The 27,551-nt window shown below is 40.6% G+C and overlaps 2 protein-coding genes across 2 annotated transcripts in view; one reads left to right on the forward strand and one right to left on the reverse strand.

Moving 5' to 3' along the window:
- The first annotated feature begins 249 nt into the window (after positions 1 to 249).
- The window catches only part of fig4a (FIG4 phosphoinositide 5-phosphatase a), a 100,055-nt gene continuing 72,753 nt past the window's right edge, over positions 250 to 27,551 (forward strand). The window contains exons 1-10 of the mRNA XM_049589396.1: positions 250 to 412; positions 556 to 671; positions 4,999 to 5,097; positions 8,588 to 8,711; positions 15,630 to 15,786; positions 16,575 to 16,625; positions 18,711 to 18,874; positions 19,175 to 19,303; positions 23,453 to 23,553; positions 24,275 to 24,437. Of these exons, the coding sequence (XP_049445353.1) occupies positions 609 to 671; positions 4,999 to 5,097; positions 8,588 to 8,711; positions 15,630 to 15,786; positions 16,575 to 16,625; positions 18,711 to 18,874; positions 19,175 to 19,303; positions 23,453 to 23,553; positions 24,275 to 24,437 (1,051 nt within the window). The 5' untranslated portion in view covers positions 250 to 412; positions 556 to 608. The remainder of the gene's footprint in view (positions 413 to 555; positions 672 to 4,998; positions 5,098 to 8,587; positions 8,712 to 15,629; positions 15,787 to 16,574; positions 16,626 to 18,710; positions 18,875 to 19,174; positions 19,304 to 23,452; positions 23,554 to 24,274; positions 24,438 to 27,551) is intronic.
- Positions 24,683 to 27,551, reverse strand: part of mettl24 (methyltransferase like 24) — a 356,006-nt gene continuing 353,137 nt past the window's right edge. The window contains exon 6 of the transcript XR_007450307.1: positions 24,683 to 24,786. The gene's annotated coding sequence lies outside the window, so the exon portion shown is untranslated. The remainder of the gene's footprint in view (positions 24,787 to 27,551) is intronic.

Genomic DNA, 27,551 nt, shown 5'->3' on the forward strand with positions numbered 1-27,551 from the left:
TCTAATATGAACCTGCTAATGGTACAGCTAGCTAGCAACTTAATGGCTCAAAAAATAATTTGCCGCGTTAGTAAGTGTGTGTATTCTCAGTTGTAAAAGGTTATAAACACCCATAGCTGTTATTTTCAAGTCATAATACAAAAGTAAAGACGAGTTTCAATTATTAATCGCGTTTTCAGCCGTCGAGCTTTTTGGCTCTGCGAGCCACCGTATCAGTTGACTCGGGAGCTTTCATGACAGTCACCTGACTCAAATGTTGCCTCCTGTCATGTGCTAACTGTAACACTTGGGGAGGCACAATTATTGGATTGAAAACGTTTATTACAAAGTTTATTTAGACTACCAGAGGAGATGGGTAATATTATCTCCGAGGATAATTTGTGGCTAACGCAGCTGGCTAATTAATTTTATGGTGAGTATCTTTACTTAGCTAGGAAATATGGAAGCACATAGTGGCTAGCTTTGCCGGTTTGACTGTGTTTACCTTGTTTCTTTTGAGTTGTATGAATTATGTGACATTGTAGATATTCATTGTGTGTTTCGTTCGCTTTGCAGCTCTTCTGCTGTCTCTTTTGAATTGTGACTGTTGGGAGAATAGAGGAATAAACATGCCTCAGGCAGCAGCTACCATCAGTGGGATCCAGAGGATGGTTCTCTATGAGACCAGAGCCGTAAGTCTGTCATGATCTTTATGCTGTTATTATCACTGTCTCACCATGACTTATAAAACTTCAGCTTGTTCTTTGGTCGCAGCTGCAAGTAGCCAACACTTCTCTCTAAATTACATCACATCTCCAGCATGTTAAAGCTGCTTTTTGACTGCCCTGATGCTTCCTGAGCTGACTGCAGCAACAGTATGATAAAAACAGATTTTTCATAATTTATTGATCAGAGAAAAGTAAGTTTAGTTTAGTTTATTTGCACTAGCATGTATAGATAATATAGGGAAAGAAATTAAAAGTTAAAACATTGTGCAGGAGAGGTTAGGAGCCAAAAATGGCTTAAGAAGATACGTCCCCCATTAAAAACTACAATTATACATAAAAAGAAAATGACTGAAATGAAAATTGCATAATTGAATAAAAGTTCCAGACTAAGAAGTGTTACAAAATTGTTAAAGATGTACAATTTACAACTACAACAAGGGAAAAAAAAACACAAATTACAAATAAATCAATGAAGGGTCCTTTTCAGAATTTTTTCATTAACGATAATGTAGATGATGATAGCAGAGATGGAGTAAACGTTCCAAAGAGATGGTCCTCTGTATTTCAATGAATATGAATTAAGAGAAGTCCAACAATATGGAAGATAAATGTCCTTAGAGTGGAATATGAGTGAATGTCTGAGGACGACTTAAAGAGTTTTGGAAAATACTAGGCAAGTCATGAGTGAGATGTACATATTTATGCATGAATACACAAGTCTGATGTATGTTCACATTAAAAACTGATAAAAGTTGATATTTTCTAAAGAGATAGTCACTCTAAAAAATGTCTTTTGAATTAGAAAAATCTGTAAAGTTACATAATCAAGCCTCTGTATCTGCAGGGTTCCTTTATATGAATAAAGGTCTAGCCATTTTCTCTGTAGACCTACCTAGTCCCAGTTTGTGCCTCTAATATGATGATAACACCTGCTGGTACAATGTGGGGCTAGGAACTATCCAGCACAGCCACAGTCTTTCATACCTTTAATAGAAGTGCCTTGCATAGAAAACTTTGGCACAACTGTTAATTCGGGACAGACAATATACAGGACAAATTTTTTCTATCAATCTGGGTGTCCAAATTACTGACTGTGACCAGTCCAGTCATGTCCTGGGGCCAATTTTAAACATCCTGCAGCTTGTTGTCCTAAATATACTATATGTGGCCCACCACACAATATTGGTTAAACACAGAAGATCACAAGTGAGATCACTTTGCGTTTTTTCATTCACACTGACAGGACTATTGCACAGTTTGTAGACATGCACCAAGTAGGAACTATGCAGGCAGAACTATTGTTTTTTCATAAACAGATGGTAAACAAGCAAACAAATGGTTACCTAACAGGTATTTTCTGCTTGGTAGCAGCCTTGGCAACAGCAAAGAGACGTAAATTCGGCAATGAGGCCTGCTGATTTCAGAAGTGGTGGAAAGTTGAATACTTATTTTGTGAAAGATGAAACAGTTGCAGTTGTCTCATTTGTATGGGATATTATAATAACATAATAGCCCATATGGAGCCAGAAGCAGCTGGCCCACATGTATTTTTACATTATGTAATCTGGCCTCCATTCAAAAAAGCTGATTGAGTTAGAGTCCAGTCCATCTCTTAGGCCAAAATCTATCACTTGTTATAAAGATTTATCGCTCCTGCTGAACTGTGGACTCCAGTGATGGATTTCCTAATCTCACTGATGTAAGAAAGCCATGCTTAATCCATGATTTTTAACATTAAACAGAAGTACACAAATGTAAACAGTGCAGAATGTATAACTCCTGTAAGATATTAATTACCTGTCACTAAACACTAGATGGCAGCAAAAGAGTGTTTTGTTGATTGTGTCGAGTGTGTTGATTTGCTTCTCTCAGTATACCCCAGGCTATTTTGATTTACTATCACTTCCATAGGGTCAATTATAGGATCTAGACAGCGAGAATGATTATATTGTTCTACACAAAATTACCTGTAAAAATATTAGTTTAGTTTTTATTAGGTTTGTGCATATTTGGTATTGTAAACTGCACTTGACAGACAAATTCTTGTGCATCTGTCTTTCCTGCTTACCTAATTGTGTGTTGTTTTGTTTTGCCAATCCATTTGTTTTTCATTTTGTCAATGACTTAAAATTACACTACTGGTAAAATAAGTGTGTGCTATTACAGTGTGATTGATGGCTGATTAGTAGTCACAAATCAGACAACAGATCCACACACTATATTAACAGCTCCCAGCAGTTTTAACTGTGTGTTTAACTTAACAGAAATCTTTGTCATGCATTCGACTTTTGATACAGTGTGCAGATCTTTTGTCTGACTCTTGCTTTAGTCTGATTGTTTTATCAACTATATCCTGTAGTCACAAATATGGTAAAGCAGGGACAGTTTCTTCATACTCGAGTGATCTTAGTTTCTTATTGAACCTCTCTTAGTCCATTTCATTGAACAGTGGATGAAGTGTTTTTAACTACTGTGGACAAAGAGAGCTCCATAGGATAGTGTGGAAGAGGACTAGGTGGCTCTCATGGTTACAGACTGTACTAATACATGGTGTTCCATTTTAATGTTCTTTAGTCGACTGAAGCATCTCCCAGCCCCAGTGAGAGAAAAATAGTAACTTGAAAGGAAAAGACATCCAAGAAAGACACAAATCTTAACAATGACCGTATTAGAGCGTAGCCTTGTGATCAAATATGTGCTGTGCCCACATGTACTCGGGACTGCAGCTACTCTAATTCCAGTGTATATTCTCGTATACGATCATATCATTTTAAGTGTGTGCATAATGCTGTGTATATTGTGCAGTGTTCCTACTCTGGTTAAAGGACTAGTGTCTACGATTTACAGGCATCTAGCGGTGATATTGCACTATTGAAAACTGCTCCCATGTGTCAAGCGTGTAGAAGAATCATGGTGGTCGATGCAAAAACACAAAAACGCAAATGGCCCTTGTAAGAGCCAAATATGTCACTCACTCAGCAGGCATGACATGTATTTACTTTATATGTGCACTGGGTGGCGCTGTATTGATATTTGGAGCTTTAGTATATTAAGGTAGGAACAATATGTTGCCGTCAGGTGTTTCACCCCAGAAGAGCAAAAGATTTTTGAGCGCTGTGATGCGGGACAGTGCAACATGCTGAAAGCCGTGTGTTTGCTTAGAATGAAATATAAAGAAATGGACATTTATTCAACTTGCGTTTGGTGGTATCAATAAATGCAATGATTGTAAAGCAGCTGGAAATAGCAGTTTATTGTCTGAACTCAACACAACCAAGGAAGCCGTGGCATCAACTGTGCAAAGCGCGTCAGCCAGGCCACATCCATGTAGCTCCTACAGCTGTGTCTAGAGCCAGCATTCAGTTTGTCCATTCTGGGCTACTGTAGAACAAAATGGCGGACTCCCCTTCATATGTAGATATAAACAAAAGGTCACAAAAAACAAAATGATTACATTCAGGTGATTATACACTAATGAAAACATAGATATGAATATTATATACAATTTCTACCAATAGATGCCCCTAAATCCTACACACTGGACCTTTAATTCACAGACGTTGTTGTTATTTATTGATTTTATTTTCTACATTTTTTTTTTATTATTACTCTTTTTATATATTATTCCTTCCTAGCAGACTTGTTTGTCCTTTATTTGTTTATATTTAACTTTTTGGGGGGGGGGGGGGGGGGGTAATTTTACTGTTTTTATTGCTGTTCATCAGTCTTGCTTATTTGTGTTTATTGACTTTTTCATCATTTCATTGTGATTGTTATCATATATTATACTATCCTTCTAGCCCCAGTGAATCTTAATGCGCAGTCAATTATCCCTGAATAAACAATGGTTGATGATGATGATATGATCTATATCTGCCTTGGATTTTTGTATGATTTCACAGGCCTCTGATATATTAATTTCTACTTTGGTGCCTCATTGTGGAGAGAAAATGTTTCACATTATTGGACAAAAAAGGCCTGAAGAACGTTCGACTTAAATAATAGGACTGTACTGTAAAAAAGCTGGCTTGTCATAACATGACTGTCTATTGAAATATGAAATCATGTCTTCTCTAAGACACATTGTCCTGCGGTGTCCTGCTGTGTATCATCCCTGAGAAATCTTCTTGTGCTGAGATCAAGTAACAAAATATTATGTAATCACACAAGTAAAAGGATTATTCTTATAGTCAGTGTGCATGTATCCCCAGACGCAGCTATGCAGGCTACATGGCAAACACCAACTCTATTACAATTCTAGTGTATTCATGCTTTTAATGTTTCTTTCCAGAGGTATTTTTTGGTGGGGAGCAATCAGGCACAGACCAAACACAGAGTCCTGAAAATTGACCGCACAGAACCCAAGGACCTGGTCATAATTGACGATAAGGTAAGTGCTGAGTTTCCACTCGAGTTAGTACAGTGCAAGTATATATATGCTTATGTAATACAGTACAGCACGCTTGGGGTAAAATTGTACAATCACTCAGGCTGTCCCAAGTGTATTGTGGATGACAGCTAAGCTGATGAGTGCTGCATGCACCTCCTTCTCTTCGCCACTGCTCATTACCAGGATCTATGAGCCGGGAGTTGATTTGTTTGTTGTGGGTGATTACGATTATGATGTGTTTGTTATTATGAAGTATCCATGACTAAATATCCATCACCCCACGCTCTCATTCCTGCAGATATTACACTGACCTTGGGAAACCCTGTTTTGTTTTTCATTTGATTGGCATAGCGTTTTGTAAACAGAGTGTGGATGCTTGAGAGTGTGATGAAGACGTGAGGTGACCAGGTTTAAAGCTGGAGACACAGCCTCATATTTCACCTTCTCTCAGTTCATATGTAAGGAATGCTGGCACACATAATGAAATACAAGGCTGTGTAAAATCTCTTATTTGTTAGATGGATAGAGATACAGTGAGCTGAAGATTCAAAATAATTGGATATTTTTTATCAACTTGTTGACTTATTCCATTTGTGCGAGACTGCATTTAATTCCACATACACACCGCTCAGCCAAAACATTAAAACCACTGATGGGTGAAGTGAATAACATGGATCATCTTGTCATAATGCAATGTGCTGCTGAGAAACCTTGGATCCTGGCATTTATGTGCATGCCACTTGACATGCTCCTCCCATACAAACACTGTTATAGACCAAGTAGATCCTCTCATGGCAATAGCACTCTCTGATGACACTGGCACCCCTAGCAGAACAGTGCACCATGCCACATCGCAAAAACTGTTCAGAAATAGCCTGAGGAATGTGACAAAGAGCTTAAGGCATCACCTGGCCTCCACATCCCCCAAATCCCACTCTGATTGAGCATTTGTGGGACGTGCCGGTACCCCGGTATCTAAGTACCATCGATCCACAGTGGGGCCGACATAGATTGGATTTGGCTCTGACCAGTCAAGGCATGGACACAGGACTTCTTGGGGTGTACTGTGGTGTCTGGCACCAGGGCTTTGGTGATGAATTCTTGGAGTCTTGTGGGTTGTGTAGTGGGGTACAAACACATCAAATCAAGTCTAATCAAATCAAGTTTATTCATATAGCACATTTAAAATCTATAAAAGAAAGACACGATCTCCCTTGCCCACCAGCCTCGATCGTGGGACAGTTGAAAAACATTGTTCGAAGGATCTAACAGGTTGGGAGGTGGAGCAGGGGCACATCCCATGGATGCTTGATCACATTGGGATCTGGGGAATTTGGAGGCCAGGTTGATCAGCTCTTAGTCACATTCTTTGGGCCATTCCTGAGCAGTTTTTTGTGGTGTGGCATTGTGCGCCCACTGCCACTGGGGAGTGCCGTTACAGTGAGGGGGGTAATTGCTCTGCAGCTGTGTTTGGGTGTGTGGTGTGCATCAGTTGGCATCCATGAGAACGCCAGGACCCAAGGTTTCCCTGCAGAACAATGCATTGTAACAAGGTGATTTATGTTGTTCACTTCATTTGGCAGTGGTTTTAATGTTTTGGCTGATTGGTCGATTGGTTGGCTGATTTCCCGTTGCACCATAACTTGCATTCAAAGGTTGTAGGTCTGTTTGCATTTTATTCTCTTCAACTGAATAACAAAGCAAATATAGTTGCTGTTTATTCATGACAATGTTACAGAAAGAAGAAAGAAAGCAGCCAATCTATTTTTGTCCTAATTGCCTCAATGAGGATCAATCTAAACCCTTTCATAGAAAGTTGTAGAATTTGGAGGACATTGATTAAACAAAGCCTGCTAGTCATTTACTCATTATTGCACTGAAAATAATTCTATTGTACAAGTCTCACCGGCTCTGAATTAATGTCTTAGTCGAACATAAGCCCCTCCAAAAGCAGCAGAGTCAAATGCACATAAGTAAACAGAAGCTGCTTACATGGTTATTCACTAGGGGTGTAATGGTACACAAAAATCTCGGTTCGGTACGTACCTCGGTACACAAGTCACAGTTCGTTTTTTTTCCGGTACAGTAATGAAAAAAAATAGACAACTATTAAATATTGGTAATCTTATTAAAACATACCACCACAGCAGTTAACTCTTTTTACACAATTTTTGAATGAAACAAATATATATAAAATCCTGCTTTTTCACATTGTTTGAATGAAAATAGAAATATAAAAGTGAAAAATAAAATCCTGCTGTTTTTTTAACACATTTTTTGAATGACAAATATAAATAGAAATTTCTGCTTTAACAGTTTTACTCAGTTAAAATAAAAAGTATAGTGCAGCTGGTCAGCTTTAAAGCCTGCTCAGATTCAGTTTTACTAGGAACTTACTTTGCTTTCCCACTTTGTTAAAGTGCAGTAAACAAAACATGCTTATATCTAAAGTGCAGCTTAAACAATTTTACTCAACTCCAATGGCGTCGGTTATTTCTTTAGCACGATGGTCAGGGAAACGCTCTTTCTTTTTAAACAACGACGACATCGTAGTTTGCACCAGATTGCTTTTTCTAGTCGTGCCGGTTAACGTTCAAACTCGGGTGGTGTCGCTTTAGATGCGTTAGCATGTTAGACGTGTTTCCAAGTACATACCTGACCGCTGTTCTGCAGTGTCGGCACACTGCTTTTGTCTTGTCCACTTGTTTATTTCCATCTTCGTATTTTACCCTGAAACCAAAGTGTTCCCAAACGGAGGACTTAAGGTTTGCGGGTGGGGCTTCAGGTTCGTCAGGCTCACTTGCCATGTTGTCAAAATGCGAGAATGCGCTGCACAAAGTGAAAGCGGAGATTTACGGTCGGACTCGGTCCGTCACTCAATTATGTCTGTTGGGGAACTAGATATTTTAAATGGTTCAGCTCGCAAAAACGGAATTAAAATAAAACAAAATAAAATAAAATAATATACTGCACCGGGCGGCACGGTGGTGTGGTGGTTAGCACTCTCGCCTCACAGCAAGAGGGTTGCCGGTTCGATCCTGGGCATGGGAGCCCTTCTGTGCGGAGTTTGCATGTTCTCCCCGTGTCAGCGTGGGTTCTCTCCGGGCGCTCCGGCTTCCTCCCACAGTCCAAAGACATGCAGACTGGGGACTAGGTTAATTGATAACTCTAAATTGTCCATAGGTGTGAATGTGAGCGTGAATGGTTGTTTGTCTCTATGTGTCAGCCCTGCGATAGTCTGGCGACCTGTCCAGGGTGTACCCTGCCTCTCGCCCGATGTCAGCTGGGATAGGCTCCAGCCCCCCCGCGACCCTCAAGAGGATGAAGCGGTTAGAAGATGAATGAATGAATGAATATCCTGCACCCAATAATTCGGTACAGGGTCGTGCCGGACCGAAAGTCGCGTACCGAACGGTTCGACACAAATACATGTACCGTTACAGCCCTGTTATTCACGTCTATGTACATATGTGTGTGTTTTTGTTTGTAGCATGTGTACACCCAGCAAGAGGTTCGGGAGTTGCTGAGCCGCTTGGACCTGGGCAACCGCACCAAGATTGGCCAGAAGGGTTCCTCAGGCCTGTCCAGGGCTGTCTCAGCCTTTGGCATTGTGGGTGAGTACAGTCCCTCCACTTGCTGGCGCAGCAACAAGCATTGTGGAGCACAATGATGGCAACATGTACCTCACCTTCAAAGCACTGGGCCTACATCTGTGCATACTGACCTGGTTTTGCATATTACTGTATAAAAGCCGGAGATGGAAAAACATAAAATAAAAGGAACACCTGGTGGTACATTGTATTTCACTACAATATAGCCCCGCTACCACTACTACTGCCTTTGTGGAGCTTATAATGTTCAATTTTCAGGTTTCAAATATTGACCATCAGTGGGTTATTCAGGCGCGACGAGAGCTTTTTCATATTTTATTACTTTCTCTTTTCTTTTGTAGAAAAAATCAGGTCACCAGATTGTAACAATATTGTTTGGGAGTGTTGCCTAAAACTGTATAAGTTAAGGTATATACAGTGCCTTTAGTAGAGATCTGTATTCACTTGCAGGGTTCCTGAGGATCCTTAAAAAATGTTTAATGGCATTGAATCAATTTATCTGAAAATTAAGTAGTAGAATGTAGCATTGTAGTTAAAAACAAATATACACTGGGAATGCACCAGTTGTGAAATTCTGGATTGATACGTGGGGTGATATGGCCCTAACATAATATCACGATAACTGTATTGTTGACGATATAACAAAATAGTAAAAGATAAAATATAAATTTACAAACATAGAATTGCAACAAAATGAGTGATATATTTTTACATGTCAACCTAACAGTTTGTCTTTAAATATTCCGTTAAAACTGAACAATAATGATCTATCTTAGTTTGTGAACAACAACAGTAACTCGGAGTGAGATTCAGATTCTATATACAATATTAATAGTTCAACAAAATAAAATCTACTACAAATTACACATTTAAATAGCTCCCAAATACAAAAAATGTACCCAGGGATCTATATATATATATATATATACACACACACACACACATATATCTATCTATCTATCTATATATATATATATATATATATATATATATATATATATGTATATATAGGAGTTGAGAGGGAGGAGAGGGAGAGATGCTGTGCTGCTGCCAGAGGAGCCGCTGAATGAGTTCCCTCTGAGCGGTAAGTCAGTCTGGGGCTGTTCATAAAACATCCAGGACACCACAGTTTGTTCCACACTACTGAAGCTGCTCCTCTTTTTGGAACCACCGTGGAGTCTGTAATAATTCCGTTTTCAGCCGTACTTGTTGTTGCTGTGGGTAACAGTATGATGTCGTATGTCAGCAAGTTGAAATTTTGCGGGGATCACGATTTTCATACCATGTTAAAACTTATACTGATATTATCGTAAACAAGATGATATGGCACACCCTTAACTGATACTGATGTTTGAAATAACAGTTTGGCTGATAGTAGTGTTTTTACATTGTTGTTTATTCAGTTTTTGTTGTTATTTATCCCTCCTTTTGTGCCTTCCTTTTTAAAGTAATTCAGTCCTTCATTACACTACCTTTGAATGAGCACAAATTCAATCGTACACATTTATGAAACAAGCTTTAATAGAACATTAAACATGAAAAACGTCTTTACAAAACAGCTTCAAGGGCCTTTTTTCTATATATAATAACTGGAGTCGACAGTTTTAGCTGTACATTTTATTTTCCAAATGTTGTAGTTCGCCGTACTTCAACATATTGTTAGGTTCGAACCGAAAGCCTTGTACTGAACGGTTCAACATGAATACGAGTATTGTCACACCTTAGTAGTGTCCCTCTTCTATCCTTTTGTTAACACAAGACACGGAGCACAAGTTAGACTTATTTTCTTTTTAGGTCAACTTGTTCTGTCTGTTTGCTACATATATGAAAGCCAGGGTTTGTTAGAGGTTTGTGTAACCGATCACATGTGTAGCCGACTCTGTACGTCCCCCGCCTGCATGTGTGCCAGTGACTGTGTGCAAAGTAATTGGTGTGACTGAGCTGTGAGTGTCACGTCCGTACTGCATGACCAGTCTTCAAGTCATGACCTACATTTTGTTCCACACACATTCTAATACACACAGCAGAAGAGTGTTTGAATTTGTCCTGATAGCCTGTCTTGGAGATTTAATCAGGAGCAGTCATTATTGAGCTTTGATAATTTCCCTGTAATGTCTGTTTCTCTGTACTTTGGACAGGTTATTGGTTGTGGATAATTTGTCTGCCATAGAAACACACATTTGTGAGAAGACAGTTGCGGACATTTAAGAGTTTTCTTCATTTCTGCAAAACATGGTAAAGTCAGAATCATGCTATTATGTTTTTCTAATCAATATTTGCACCTTTCCCAAAAAAATAATCAAATTAAAAACCACCTTAATGAGCCAACAAACCAACTTTAATTAAACATAGTACTGCCTAAGGCACTTATTTCTCCCTAATTAAAATACAGACTTGATGAGCTTATGCAAAATGACTCTAAACTTTAACTTCCACCTCAGGCTGGGCGATGTGAAGAAAATAAATTATCACAATATTTTTGGCCAAATACCTTGATATCGATATTGCAACGATGTTGTAGGGTTGACTCTGGGTCCATCCATCCATCCATCCATCCATTCATTTTCATCTGCTTATCTGGGCTGGGTAGCAGGGGCAGCAGGCTGAGCAAAGCACCCCAGGCATCCCTCTTCCCAGGAACACTTTCCAGCTCCTCCTGGGGGACCCCAAGGTGTTCATAGGCCAGATGAGATATGTAAGCCCTCCAGCATGTTCTGGGTCTGCCTGGGGCCTCCTACCAATGGGACATGCCCAAAACAGCTATACCGGGAGGCACCCAGGAGGCATCCTGATCAGATGCCCCAATCATGGCAACTTAGTGGAAAAGGTGACCCATATTTTTATTTGAGTACGTGCCTTGCAAAAACCGATAACAAGATTAAGAATCTACAGCTTTGTTAGCAACCCTGTGAGGCTGCACTTAGGCACAGAGGTGTTTTGCTCTGAAGGCTTTTAGAGCAACTTTTACATGCAAACATTCATTCATTCATTCATCTTCTAACCGCTTCATCCTGTTGAGGGTCGCGGGGGGGCTGGAGCCTATCCCAGCTGACATCGGGCGAGAGGCAGGGTACACCCTGGACAGGTCGCCAGACTATCGCAGGGCTGACACATAGAGACAAACAACCATTCACGCTCACATTCACACCTATGGACAATTTAGAGTTACCAATTAACCTAGTCCCCAATCTGCATGTCTTTGGACTGTGGGAGGAAGCCGGAGTGCCCGGAGAGAACCCACGCTGACACGGGAAGAACAAGCAAACTCCGCACTCCCACGCCCGGGATCGAACCGGCAACCCTCTTGCTGTGAGGCGAGAGTGCTAACCACCACACCACCGTGCCGCCCACATGCAAACATATTCTTAATAAATAAGCTAGCATGCTGATGTTTAGCAGGTACTGTATTTATCAGGGTTACAATGTAAGTTTAATGTTAAAATGACAAAGATCAAGTATGGTGGCACTTGGGGAAAATGTCAGGGGCTCCCTGAAGTCAGTGGGTTTCTTCTTCTGGAGAGCATGATTGTCTGTACAGAATGTCAGGGCAATCCATCCACTAGTTGTTGAGACATTTCAGTCTGGACCAAAGTGTTGGACTGACCAACTGACCGACTGACTGACTGACTGACTGACTGACTGACTGACTGACTGACATGGCCATCCATTGCAAGTGAGGCTTGATCTACTTTCCATTTTGGCTGGTGTATACATTTCCATTTCTGGCCAAGAAAGAAATACAGGCAATTGTTCACTAATATCGGCAAGGCCTTTCCAGGGAATAATAGTAACACATCTAGGCTCATTCAGCGTCACCATTGAGGCTGCAGATGGGTCGGTCACACTGACACAGACAGATTTTGACTTTGACATCTGCTTGAATAAATAAGATGCTTTTTTTTCCACTGTGCCCTAATACCATCTTTGTTCATAGGCTGCTATTTGCCAAAGTCAGTGAGTAATATGGAATAAAAGAGTGTTGGGTACAGTCTATCCTGAGAGCCCTTTTGCCTGGCACCTTTTTATTACTGTACCATCATTGTAAGTGTATTTTTATTCTTTCATTTGCCTGTTTTGTCATTCTGACCCAGCTGTGGCAGGAAGAAACGCAATGAACCAACATGGTATTGTCATTCAGCAAAGCTACAAGTGAAAGAATATTAAGTTTGCTCTCATTCAGGACTGTTGCTCGCAAGATGATTGTCAATGCGCTGTGAAAAATCCCTCATATCTGCAAATTTGGATACAGCAACTCATTCGTACTGTAAATCCTTCAGATGCCCAATAGCCACTCACACTCTCAATTAAAGTAGTCTTTAGTCAAGTGGAGCCTGCAAAGAAGGAATGCTTTACACTTTTAGATAAAAAGAAATAGAGCAGAGCCGTCAATGAAGCCAGAGAAGCACATGTAAGAATGGTACAAAGCCACTCTACACGTTTATCAAAAATTTTACCGTGCTGTTTTTCATTGTTCCTTACACTTGGTGAACACTGTTGCTCTTTGGCAAATGTGGGGATTAAGTAAAATAATATTTTGTAGGTGTGATTATTAGATATGGGTGGTATGGTGGTGCAGTGGTTAGCATTGTTGCCTCTCTGCAAAAGAATCCTGGTTCGAACCTGGAGTGGGGGAGCCTTTCTGAGTTTGCTTGCTCTCCCCGTCAAACACGTTCTTGTGGGTGTTGGCCTTAGCCAGGGTTGTCCCTTGTCACTGATCTTGTTTATGATTTTCATGGACAGGATCTCGAGGCACCGCCGGGGAAGGACGAAGGGGTCTGGTTCGGGGGCCTCACAATTGCATCTCTGCTTTTCACAGATGAAGTGGTTCTGCTGGCTTCATCACACCTTGACCTTCACACTGGGGCGGTTTGCAGCCAAGTGTGAAGCAGTCGGGATGAGAGTCAGCACCTCCAAATCTGAGGCCACGGTTTTCTGCCGGAAACTGGTGGATTGCCCAGTCCAAGGAGGAGGAGAGTTACTGCCTCAAACGAGGGAGTTCAAGGTTCTCGGGGTCTTGTTCACAGGTGAGGGTAGAATGGAGCGTGAGATGGATCGGAGTTTTGGTACGGCTTCTGCAGAGATGTGGGCGCTGCGCCGGACCATCGTGATGAAGAGGGAGCTGAGCCGGAAGGCGAAGCTTTCGATTTACTGGTCCATTTACGTCCCAACCCTCACCTATGATCATGAGCTCTGGGTAGTGACCGAAAGAATGAGATCGTGGATACAAGCGGCCGAAATGAGTTTCCTCCATGTGGTGGCTGGGCTCAGCCTTAGAGATAGGGTAAGGAGCTCGGACATCTGGAGGGAGTTGGAGTGAGCTGATGCTCCTTCGCGTTGAAAGGGGTCAGTTGAGGTGGTTTGGGCATCTGATCAGGATGCCTCCTGGGCACCTCTCACAGGAAGTATTTTGGGCACCTCCCACCAGTAGAAGGCCCCAGGGCGGACCCAGAACACGCTGGAGGGATTACATATCTCTTCTGGCCTGGGAATGCCCTGGGGTCCCCCAGGAGGAGCTGGAAAGCGCTGCTGGAGAGAGGGACGTCTGGGGTGCTTTGCTTTGCCTGCTGCGCCCGCGACCCGGCCCCGGATAAGTGGATGAAAATGGATGGATCGATGGACGGATGGATGGATACATTGGCAGTCCACACATTTTTAACCATCAAACAGCCAACTCTGCAATCATACATCCATCTCGTGCTGCCTGATATTGTGAAAGCTCAGAAGTGTAAACTGGGATCTCTTCCATCCTGAATGTGGCATTATACCCTCTCTCCCTGGTTAACACCCACATCTTTCATGGTAGAGATATCATGAAAGATGTGGGTAGAGAGTAGAGATATCCAGCTTACATTACTTACAGTTAATTTCCTAGATTTAAGAAAGCTCCCTCCAGAGCTACATAACACATTACATAAACATTTTCACAGGCTGAATGGTACTCCCTGTTACTCGTAAATTACCTTTGACATATGAAATTGGTGGAGTGCTACTTTAACTTCAGCTTCTATCTACCACCACTTGTCACAGTGGAGCACATACAGTCCATTAGACCCATAATTTACACTTTATATTGTTCCAATAAATAAAGCACATGGGTCAAATTTTGCAAAACATGAAGCCTGAAATATTTAATTTAGTGGATTAATGTTAAGCCATGTGTTTAAGCTAATTTATTCCTTTATTTAATTGGTTTATGTATTCACTGATTTACATCATACTGTGTGCACCTGCTTGTAGCATTCGGTTTGTATGTGGAGACACGATATGAACCTCATCACCCTCACTAGTCGGCCTGCAGCACAGTGATACTGCGGCATCTGTAATTCTAAAGAGTTTAAATGTACAAGGACTTCTTATTTACTTGCAAAATTGCATCTGTGACACACAATTAGTCTGTCAACAAATTAGTCTCAATGCAGGTGTGTGTCTTGCATGCACACTTGCATAAACCACTTGTCTTGATAGGGCAAATATTACTAAACCATTCAGACCATTAAACAAGTACACAGCCATTATCAGCCATCCATTATATATTGAATGTCACGGCTGAGAAAATAAATCATGGAAAACTTAAAAGGAAATCATTGACCATGTTGCATGATAATTTCTGGGTCAGACTTTAATGATGTACGACTAAATGGATGAGAGCATACAGGTAATATAGTGCAGTATGGTAAACAAACATGCATGATCCATCTCCGCAAATGGATGTGTTTACTTGTTTGTATTGTCAAAGCTGTAGCTGATTTGCAGGCTGCAGAAAGGTTGACCTACTAATCAGCTCCTTCAGACGCTTTTTTACCTAACGTTTGTGGCGTCATGTGCAGGTTATGTCAGCGTGGGTTAAGAAAGTACCTTAAACGAAATATTTGCTAAGTTTATTCTAAAAGTTCTTAAATGTGTATGTTTTTTTCTTCACAGGGTTTGTACGTTTCCTGGAGGGTTACTACATTGTGTTGATCACCAAGCGCAGAAAGATGGCTGACATCGGGGGCCACTCCATCTACAAAATTGAAGACACCAGCATGATCTACATCCCCAACGACTCAGTCAGGGTTACACACCCGGATGAAGCAAGGTGCTGTCTCTTTTTTCCACCTGTGGCCCATGTTTTTATCTCTCATAAATTCGTTAACATGCTATCACCAGTAATTTCTAAACACACTCACTAGAAAAAACATAATCAGAACTGATATTGTATTTAAGACGTTTGTGAAGCTCAGTCTGACTTGTTGTGCCAGCCCTACACCGAACAACAAATTAGTTGTTGCTCCTTCCTGTGATCTCGATCGTTTGGCGTAAGGTCCTCATGAAGCTCAGTCTGATCTTCTATTAACATAAAACGCACCTTATTCAGAGTCAATAAAACTGACAAAAACCATCTTCATCCACCATCCACTGGGGCGGCTGTGGCAACGGTAGAGGTAGAGCGGGTCGTCCACCAATCGGAAGATCAGTGGTTCGATCCCTGACTCCTCCAGTCTGCATGTCGAAGTATCCTTGAGCAAGATACTGAACCCCCAGATTGCTCCCAATGATGCTTGGGACACACATTGTGTGAGTGTGTTAAAAACTGTGTAGCAGATGGCACCTTGTATGGAAGCCTCGTCCACCAGTGTATGAATCTGTGTGAATGGGTGAATGTGACTGGTAGTGTAAAAGCACTTTGAGTGGTCAGATGACTAGAAAGGCCCTATGCAAATGTAGGTCCATTTACCATCTTGGTTTGTCTTTCGACTGTTCCAACAATCATCAGCTCTGGTTTGGTTGAAATTAAACCTGAACTTACCCAGTTAGATGTGAAAGTATGCTGACTCGATACAAAAATGAAATAATCACTGACTGACTGAGTCGTTGCTCTCCTAGATATGTGCGGATCTTTCAGAATGTGGATCTGTCCAGCAACTTCTACTTCAGGTAAGACAAATTCTCTCACAACATGTATAAATGATATATTGCATACTGTAGAGATATCTACAAATCCTTGAGGTGCTTGTTGATTTTTCAATTCTGTTTTAATGGGCAAATGAAGAAAAAGACAAACTAGAACATTTGATTTCAGCTCAACACGAGGCTGGCCACGTGCTCAGATGAATACTTCTCACACTTCAAAATGTCTTTACATTATTTCACCTTCGTTTTCCTCTTTCCTATTTTGACAAGTGTGCCCTTGGTTGTCACAAGGAGTCTGTACACAGCTTGAAGAATTTACTGAATGTGGCAGAATGTGAATATTTCAGTGGCACGTGCTAAGATTATTTTTTTGCTTTTTGTCTTTATTAGATAGAACGGCTTGAGAGCGAATTGGAGGGAGAGAGAGAGTGGGAATGATATGCAACAAAGAGTGGCAGGCTGGAATTGAACCTATAGCTGTGGCAAGGACATAGCTTATTATATTGGGTGCCCGCTCTACACAATGCGCTACTAGGCGCTCCATGAGTATAAAATTATGAGAAAGTGTACATGCGTGTTTTGGTCACTGGTCACAGTCTTGTCTGACATGCACGTACTTGGTGTTTTCTGTTGTTTAACGTGGTGAAATTGATGAAAAAACGCTATTTCTGTGGTTTGGACGAATCGTAAATTCACGGTCATGAAATTCCTAGAAAAGTTATGAATTTAGGAGTAACTATTTTCCAGGTCCGGAAATGGTTGGAATTAGCAGAATGATTTGGAAAAGTTTTCAAGATACATAGCTTCTGCTGTTGTTTCAAACAGTGTTTCCCAACTGGTCCAGGCGCAGGGTCCAGATTTCTCCCTAGTGATTAGTTCAAGGTCCACACAATTTAACCCTTCGAAAACTGAGCAAATTGGCTTAATTTCATTTAAAAACATAAGAAGAAGGCAATGAGCAAAGAAAGGAGAAATGACCCCAAAAATTAGCAAGAAATTAGTAAAAAAAAAAATAAATAAATAAAAATGAGAAAAGAAAGAAAGTTAAAAACAAACAAGGAAATGACCTTGAAAGAGTGCCTAAAAATTATAATAATTCTGTAACATAATTTTAAAATGTAATAATTCTGTTTATTTATATTTATTTTTTTGCAATTTTCCTCAACAAGTTGCTCATTGATTTTTTTACTAATGTTTTTGAAAACAATCACACCAATTTTCTCAGGATTCAAAGGTTGAAATACTTGCGAAAGGCGTATGAAAGCAGCACAAGAAAAGTGATGTCGCCCCAGTTTACAAAGGGTTAATATATTGAACATCATACTTGGGTTTTGCCGTGTCATCGAGTCAGTTTGCTGTCTCTGTCAAATAGCTGTCAGTCACCCACTCTACAGCAGAAAACGACACTAAATTCAAAGTTTTTTACTTGACACTTTTTTTTTTTTTGGCCATTTTGCCTTTAATGGACAGGACAGGTAAGTGTGAAAGGGGGAGAGAGAGGGAGGATGACATGCAGCAAAGGGCCACAGGCTGGATTCGAACCCGGGCCGCTGCGGCAACAGCCTTGTACATGGGGCGCCTGCTCTACCACTAAGCCACCGACGCCCCTTTTACTTGACACTTGACACTTGACACGTGTCACTTGCGGTCCATTCAGAATGGACCTGCGACCCACTTTTAGACCCAGACCCACCAGTTGGGAATCACTGGTTTCAAATGTATTCACAAAAATCCTGAAATATATCTAATGTTACACAAAATAATACTAATTGAAAAGCTAGTGCTGCACTGCTAACTGTAGAAATGTCACTAGTATCACGTGTTACACATCAGCAAATGCAGCTTGTTGGTGGCATGCATGGCTAACGTAAGCTAGCACTAGAAATTTGCTTATCCGCAAATGCTGGGGAAGTGCGTGTTTAATAGTTAATGGTTTCCGATGACAAATACAATGCATTGCTCAAGAGAAAAGCAAACCTTAGCCGTCCTAGGATCCACAACAGCAGAATAGTGGCCAAATGTGTGTGTGCCTTTCTGCGCTTTCCGCTCATTTTTGGACAGTACAGGCTGTACATGTTTTGAATTTTTTCTATCCTCTGTACGCTGCAGCTACAGCTATGACCTGAGCCACTCGCTGCAGTACAACCTGACTTTGCTGCAAAGGCCTTACGACCTGTGGTTGTCACCAAATGCTGCCGCTGAGGAAGAGGTGCACACGCAGAGCAAGCAGGACTGCTTCGACATCTTTGAAGACGAGGGTCTACCGACGCAAGGTGGGTGGAAGTTAATCAATAGCTTTTATTATTGTTTTCTGATTGGTTTCCATAGTCAGAGGCATCAATGCAGCTTGTCTTGAAGACTATTAAAAATCCAATGAATAACATGACTCACCGCGGCTGTGTCCTGTCATTTATGCCATGTGTATTTGTAATATAATAACATAAGCTCTTGTTCTGCAGTCGCAACACCTCAGCTTTTTTTTCCTTTTGTTGCTTTCTAAATGATAATTTGGTCTGATCCCATTTCAGTAAAATGATCCTAAGGTTTAAAGTGTTCGTGCTCTTCTGTCACAGTGGTTTATGGCCTCCAGAACGAGCCGTACTACAAGTACGTGTGGAACGGGAAGCTGCTGGAGCGAGTCAAGGACATAGTGCATCATGACTGGCTCATGTATATAATCCACGGCTTTTGTGGCCAGTCCAGTATCCTTTGAACTTTATCAAGTCAGTTTTGTTTGTTCACTGTGTCTATGTGTGCCTGCTTTTGTTGGAACGATCCACTTGTTGCTTTGAGCTTTCAAAGAAACTAAAAAAAAATGTCCAGAAATAACTTGGCAGTATTGACTGATTTGATTGATGGCACACTTGCAGAAGACACAACTTCATTTCTTGCAAGGTTGTTCTTTGTTGGCACCTCCTCCTCATCTCTCAGCTTCAGCATCACTTGTTGAACTGTGCTCGGCCTCCATCACAGCACGTGGATCACACTGTGAGCGAGAGTGTGTGATTCACCACAGAGCCACAGAAGCGATTTGTGTTTGTTCTTAGGGCTTTAGCAAAACAAGTATTGTGGCAATTAAGCAATGGTTATCAGGTATGTAAACACCGGCACTTGCATAATCTCTCCATCTGTTATCTGCGGGGAAAAGGCAGCAACGTTGTGCATATTTAATCCAAATAAGCCACGTGTGTTTTTTTCTTTTGGGACTGAAGACAAATCCCATGTTTGGACATGCATTCACACTTTTTTTTTTTGTTCGTTAGATTTTCTTTTTGTCTTTCATTTCAGTTCTACTGTAGCTTTTGCTTTGAGGTTTTGACTAGACACAAGCTGCATTCTGGGGATTAGTACTGGTCTCCACATGAATAATCTCCTCTGGATTTTTTGAGAAGCTGTTGTAGTATTGATGCATGGGTTACTGGTGCAGAGGGGCTTTGGGCCTCACTAGAGCTGAGTAAACAGTTTGATTTATTATGGTGAAAGTCTGCCTTAGGTTCAGGTTTCAGATTTCAATCATTTACCTTCAAGTCTGCTTTGCATAAATCACATTAAGCAGTGTAAAATATGTTTTATGTTTTTGCCTTTCAGTGAAAAACAAGTTAGTCTTTTATTTTTTATCTGTAATCTATTATTAATGAATTGATAGTTTTATGCTAGCTTTTGTGTATTTGTGTAGCACTGAGCCAATAAGCTATGGTGCACTGATCAGATACCTTAATGCAATGGCGGATTATGTGGGCCCCTGAGTATAGATATGCTAAAGGCCCCACTACCTCTACTGTATAGGAGCAAGACACATGGACTTTATAGTTGTTTGGCCTCTTTTTGTTTTTGTTTTATGTCACTTTATAGTTGTTTGGCATCTCTCTGGTGTAATTTTATGTCCCTTTGAAGTAAGTTTGTGTCTTTTGTGGTCGTTTTTTGTCTCTTTGAAGTAATTTTGTGTCTCTTTGAAGTTTATGTCTCCTTATGGTTGTTTTGTGTCCCTTTGTCATCGTATGTCTCTTTGAGGTAATTTTGTGTCTTTCTTTATCTCTTTGTAGTTATTATGTGTCTCTTCGAGATTATTTTATTTCTCTTTTAAGTCATTTTGTGTCTTTTTTAAATTGTTTTTTGTCTCTTTGAGGTAATTTGCGTCTCTTTGGGGAAATTTTGGTCCCTTTGTCATCATTTTGTGTCCCTTTGAGGTAATTTTGTGTCTCTTTGTAGTCATTTTGTGTCTCTTTGGAGTAATTTTGTGTCCCTTTGAGGTAATCTTGCGTCTCTTTGTCGTCATTTTCTGTCTCTTTGAGGTAATTTTCTGTCTCTGAGGTAATTTTATGTCTCTCTGTTGTCATTTTGTGTCTCTTTGTTGTCATTTTGTGTCTCTTTGTCATCATCTTGTGTCTCTTTGTTGTCATTTTGTGTCTCTTTGTAGTCATTTTGAGTCTCTTTGAGTTAATTTTGTCTCTCTGTAGTCATTTTGAGTCTCTTTGAGGTGATTTTGTGTCTCTGTAGTCATTTTGAGTCTCTTTGAGTTAATTTTGTCTCTCTGTAGTCATTTTGAGTCTCTTTGAGTTCATTTTGTGTCTTTGTTGTCATTTTGAGTGTCTTTGTTGTCATTTTGAGTGTCTTTGAGGTAATTTTGTGTCCCTTTGTCATCATTTTGTGTTTCTTTTAAGTAATTTTGTCTCTCTTTGAGGTAATTTTACGTCTCTCATCATTTTGTGTCTCTGAGGTAATCTTGTGTCCCTTCGTCATCATTTTGTATGTCTTTGAGGTAATTTTGTGTCTCTTTGTTGTCATTTTGAGTGTCTTTGAGGTAATTTTGTGTCTCTGAGGTAATTTTGTGTCTCTTTGTCATCATTTTGTGTCTCTTCGTGGTTGTTTCGTGTCTCCTTGTGGTTGTTTTGTGTCTCTTTGTGGTTGCTTTGCCCCTTTTTGTAGTTATTTTTTGTTTCTTTACAGTTCCTTTGCATCTCTTTGTGGTCTTTTTTATCTCTGAGGTTATTATTAGTCTCTTCTTGGCCAGTATGTGTTAATTTGAGTGACATTTTGCAGGTGAAAGCCAGGGGGGCCTGTGACACCTTGGGCCTCTGGGCCTGTGCCTGGGTGGGTCTGTTCAGTAATTGATCCATGCTTTATTGTCTTCATAGAGAAATTTGTTCTGGACTCCGTCCGGCAGGTTGACAGAAGATAAAATCATAGATACTGCGTAGTAAAACATCTGAGCAACACGTAGCTTCAAGTCACAATTCGCACATGGACATACACTCCTTCTGACAGTGGCTCCCTATGGCACAGCTCCTGTAGCCAAAGTCCTGCATTACCTGTTAGTGTTAAGAATCTTACAATCTCCGGGGAACGTTGAGTCTTGGATCAGACACTATTTTCTGTATCTTTTTTCTAATAATAGACAGCTCATAGATTGTTAAGAGGAGCGAGTGCCTTTTAACCCCCATAATTTTCATAGCAGTCTGTACCAGACGAGAAATTTGTGATTTCAACTGTACAGACGAGTTACCATACCAGGCTGAAATCACGTTCCTGAGAATACACACTGTGGTCTCACACAGCATGCTGTCACAGTGACATGGCGTGGTGCTTTGAGTTTAGACAATTGCTGGAAACAGTTTAGCCTTCACTGATGTTTTTCTGAGCATGAGAGGACAGATGGGTGCAATAAGAGGAGACTCAGTGGATACAGTAAAAGCAAGAATTTGAAGCAGATGAGACACTGAAGTAGGCAGGAATAAAAGAAGAAACATTTGAAGAGGTAATAAGAGGGGAAGAGAGACATTGGGCCTCGTTAGATATCCCTAAGCAATCATGTAGACACAGATTAAGAACTTCTCTAGGATACATCAATTTGTTATTTCCCAAATGTTAATACTGCAGACAAGACTAAAATTTATATGTAATTGGACTTGTTTTTGAAGTGATGCTGTTGAATTCCAAGGCTAATGACACAAGTGATGTTAAGGAAAACGCTAAATACTTTAATACAGTTTGCTTGATATAACATAAAAGATATTGTGGGGAAATTCAGTTTTTCACTCCGTTGTCATATACACACAGGCCCAAAATACACACTCATGCGTTCAGTGGAGAGATGTCAGAGTGAGGGGGCTGCCCGTGGACAGGCACCCCGTGCAGTTGGGGGTTTGGTGCCTTGGTCAACCCTCTGGTTCCCAAGACTTTTACATAGGAACTGTATCACTGTGCAAAAGGCAGCGTGCAAAACTACTAAAAAGAAAAATATTTTCCCATTCAAATGTCAAAAGTTATCCGAATTCATGGACGTCCTTCTCCAGTGTTGATACAGTGGTTTTATCAAAGTCTACAAGGTGTTTTCACACTTAGTTGTAACTTCCTGTCTGGGTTAAAATGGGGGATTTGACCTCCATCGTTCTTAGCTCAACACGTCACAGCCCTCTGACGTGTGGGCTGAGCTACTGCTGCCCAATGCTCAATGCTTTTCAGCAAATGGCAAATGGCACAAGTGGCTCAGACTACAGCGCAACATCTCCATGAGTTTGCTTTTCATTTCAAATTACAAATGCTTATTTTTTTTAACATACATGTACTGTTAAGTTTATTAAGAACAATGATGGTATCAGTAATGTCAATAATAATTTGAATAGTGCGTATGTTTAGTTCGCACTGATTTAAGATGCAAAACATTTTTTTAATGAGGCCCAATACAAGAAAGTGGTTAAGGTGGAAAGGGGGCTGCTAAAATAAAGACAAAATCTAATATTATAAATTGAGAACTATGGTGTACATGCATATATAGCATGTGTGTGTGTACAGGTGATTGTGTAATGCTGTCAGTGGTGTATTATTGTTCCTCCTTCACCCACCCACTACAGAGCTTCTTATCTATGGCCGACCAGTTCACATAACCCTCATCGCCAGGCGCTCCAGCAAATTCGCCGGGACCCGCTTCCTGAAAAGAGGAGCCAACTGCGAGGTACAGCAGTTGCTGAGGCAACAGGGAAGAATAGAGAGCGGAGGCAGGGCTGAGGGCCACCGGGATGATTGAGATGACTCAGGGTGATCGCAGGGGGTTAATATGACCTGCTGCCTCTTCCTTGAGTATGCATGAGTGTTTGTGTGTGTGTGTGGTAGGAGGAACTTCAGGAACAAATAGATTTCCTCCTTCTATTTGGACTGTCATCCTGAAATTAGGTTGGATGCAATTTTCACAGTTTACTGCTATTGAGGTCAAAGCAGTAGTGTTTTTCTTTTTAAATTGTAACTGTTTTTCATTGTAGCATACTGTCCGATGGGTTTTAACACGACAGACAGTCGTCACCTCTCACAGCAGGAAAAGGACGGATGAAATTAATAATGTTCATGATGGCTCTGCTCCATTTAGATGTGTCAATAAGTCCGGTCAGTGGGCCAGTCTGCACAGCAACAGAGCCCTGAAACTAGTGAAGCTAAAGCAAATGCAGCCCTCGTGAATATGATGTTAAATGGTCTTGTCTTTGAATTGCTCAAAAAAAAAAAAAAAATCTAAACATCTACAAGCATGGACAATATGGCTCCATCCGCTGATGAAGATCATGTAATATGATGGAAAGCTCCAGAGCAGCTGCTAAATGAACCGTTTGTTGAGCTTGTTTTTTTTTTGTTTTTTTTTAAACACCCTTGTTCACGGTTTCTTTGTGTTTTTCTGTCATTTTCAGGGGGACGTGGCTAATGAGGTCGAGACAGAGCAGATCGTCCATGACGCCTCGGTTATGTCTTTCACAGCAGGAAGTTACTCCTCGTACGTCCAGGTGCGAGGTTCAGTGCCGCTCTACTGGTCCCAGGACATTTCCACCATGATGCCAAAACCCCCAATACGATGTAAGACTCTTGCTAAACACCAGATTTCTTTCTTTCTTTGTTCAACATTCTTTGTTGTCCAGTATTCAGATAACAAGCATCACTTGTTAAACTGTTTGTTATCTCAGAAAAAAAGGGAATACTTAGGGCTGCCCCCGATTAAGAATTTCCTAGTTGACCAATAGTCGTCATTTAGGGCCATTAGTCAACTAGTCGCCCGCATGTTTACGATATTCATTTAATTATTAAATGATATCTTTTAGGCAGGGCAACACAATGGTTTGAGTTGAAGGTGTGAGAAAGAATAGTATCAGTAACATTGTTAACACTGTGCTACATTACAGAGAAATACAAAACCGTACTAATGAACCTTCATTAATATAGGCCTATATTTTATCTACAAATGCACGTCACACACTGAGCGAGCTGCCTGTTAATGACGCTGTGGGCTAATGGGCATGTAGCTACTTCCATGTTTCAGATGATACGTCATGTTTGTAGTCGACCAATGAAGATGAGTTTACATATCACCTTGGGTTCGTCCTTCATCTTCTCAAAATGATCCCACACTTTGGATTTCCTGCCCGACATGTTATTAACTTGCCTGTGTCATAATCGCAGGCACCAGCCCTGGAAATTAGGGGCCGTACACATGCCGCGTCTTTAACCCCCTTGAAAACACAAGGTTGGGCGCTGGGCACAACTCTTGCCTATCGTCTATCGTCTATCGTCCGTGGGACAGATGTAAAGCTCTGGGTAGCCCTGCACTAAAATGATCAACTTTTCCGTATTCATCAGACTGAATATTTACGGAAGAAGGGAATGATGTCAACTCTGATTGGTTTGTAACATGAATTGCTTCATTACAGTTTCACATTTATTTTTTGTATTGTTTTTTTCTGTGACTAAGCGACCAATGAAATCTTGCTGACAAATGACCTTTTTGGTTGACAAACGTTTGGTCGACTATTAGGGGGCAGCCTAACTTTAAAGGAAGACTTCACCCCCTGATTGACCATGTGTATATCAATTACTCACCCCTTGTTACGTTGAACTTGTGAAGAAAACTTTGTTTTTCTCGCATGCCTCCAGTGAACAAAGAACGCATAAACAGAAAATTATTGATGAGTGGAAGTCACAGGGGTCCGTGTTTGACGACAGCAAAACCCTATCAAAACATGCGTTTACAAACTCTCACACAACTCGTGCAGAACAATCCAACTCTCAGTTATCCAGTCGTATGCTCAGCACTTTCCAAACAGACAACCCTTTTTGACTGGGAACTGAAACTCATTTATGCTCTCTTCAGACTCCACTGACAAAACAGTTATGTCACTTCGCTTAGCACTGGAGCTGCTGGTCCACCGCTGCCTCTATTGGTAATTTGTTTGTGTTATTGTGTGACTTTGCTGAATCTGATCTAACCCTTTAAAACACCAAAGCCACGCAATAATACAAACAAACTGATGCACATAAGAAAACTAAAGTTTTCTTTAGAAATTCAGCGTAACGGGGTGAGTAATGAATATACAGATAATTATTTGGTGGGTGAAGTATTCTTTTAAGGAGCACAGCATTTGCTTTATAATGGAAAAAGTAGAGCGTTGACAAGGTTACCCAGGGTTTGATTGAAAATCTTTCTCATACCCAATTTGCCCTGATACATCAAGACATACAAGAATATCCTCTCTCAACAGTTAGCCATACAGTGCCACAGTAGGTATGTACCTCTTTATGTTTATAATGCTCAATGTATTCATCTTTAAGCAGTCACCTAGGACCAGAAATAACCCTGTAGGGACAGAGGAATAATGTAATTGGAAAAAATGCATTAAAATAGGAGAGTGGCTTTATACCTGGACCATTCTTCTCCACCACTGGGCCAAAGATTTAAAAAAAAAATGAAAATGAAAAAGGTGAAGGCAGGACACCCCCCTCTTGGTTCTCATCTCTGTATTCATTCTCTTGTCTCATTATGAGCAGGATAAAAACACAAATCCAGGGCCAGAGGGAGGCGATCGGTTCCCTGAGACTGATCACATCGTTGACCGCTGTGTGTGTTTCCGGTGTGTGTGAGATTGGTGCTTGCATGTGTACAATACCTGTATTAAATCATAATCTTTTCCCCCCAGTTTGCCCTTTAATTCATCCTCAGATGGCATTTTACTTGTGTGAGATAGAGACACTGAGCGTGTCCCTGAGATCCATCCGTGCATGAACTTACCTCATCATCCTGCTCCCGCTTTGATCCTTAACGACAGTCCTTATCTGACATTTCCCAAATGTTGCTTAATTCTTGCAGCGTGAGGTTGTTATAATTCACTGTGTGTGTATATGCGGTTTGACACAGTTTGCCCTTGGTATTGCTGTACTTGGTTCACTTTCTCTTTTAGATTATGTTTTGCATCATTACTATTATTTGTTTTTTCTTTTTGTTTTCTTACGCTGTAAAGTGGCCACTACATTAATCCAAGTTCTTATTATTACTATTATTATTATTGTTATTATTATTATTATTACAAGAGTGGTTTTGATCTGCTCATCTAACCCTGGGCAAGAAAGGGAATGGAGGCATTTCCCAAGATGTCTATTATTTTTCCTTTAAACGTACATGCTAATGTCATTTTGGCTAGATGCTGGTGTGAGCCTTACTACTGCTTACCAAACACTGTCTGCCAGTGTCACTATCTGCTGTTAATCAGACATATACAGTGACACACTCGTTCATAAGCCAATAAAAAAGAGACCTTTCTGATTTATTTCCCGAAGACTTATAATTAGGAAAAAAATGCATTTAAAAAAAACACATTGAAGTTATTTTTGACTGCAACAGGGATGACTAATTGTTATTTCAGTTGGACTTGCACCTGCCTGCGCTTTCTCAGACATCTCAGTAAACCCCTTGGCTCTATCACTTAGCTCTCACCCCGCTGTTTTCCATAGGGCGAAGTGTACACGGCCTTCCAAATGGAGGTTCTTCAGAGGCACTCTCCACACTCTCCAAACCAAGTGTTGTGAGAAATAATTGGCAAGATGGCTGCACAAGCCAACAAAAGAAAACCACAAATATATTTTCTTTATCAATAAACAGTTAAAAAATTACGATAACCATCGGATTATCTTAGTTTAATGTCG

Source organism: Epinephelus fuscoguttatus, linkage group LG11, assembly GCF_011397635.1.
Source record: "Epinephelus fuscoguttatus linkage group LG11, E.fuscoguttatus.final_Chr_v1".
Classification (NCBI taxonomy): domain Eukaryota; kingdom Metazoa; phylum Chordata; class Actinopteri; order Perciformes; family Serranidae; genus Epinephelus; species Epinephelus fuscoguttatus.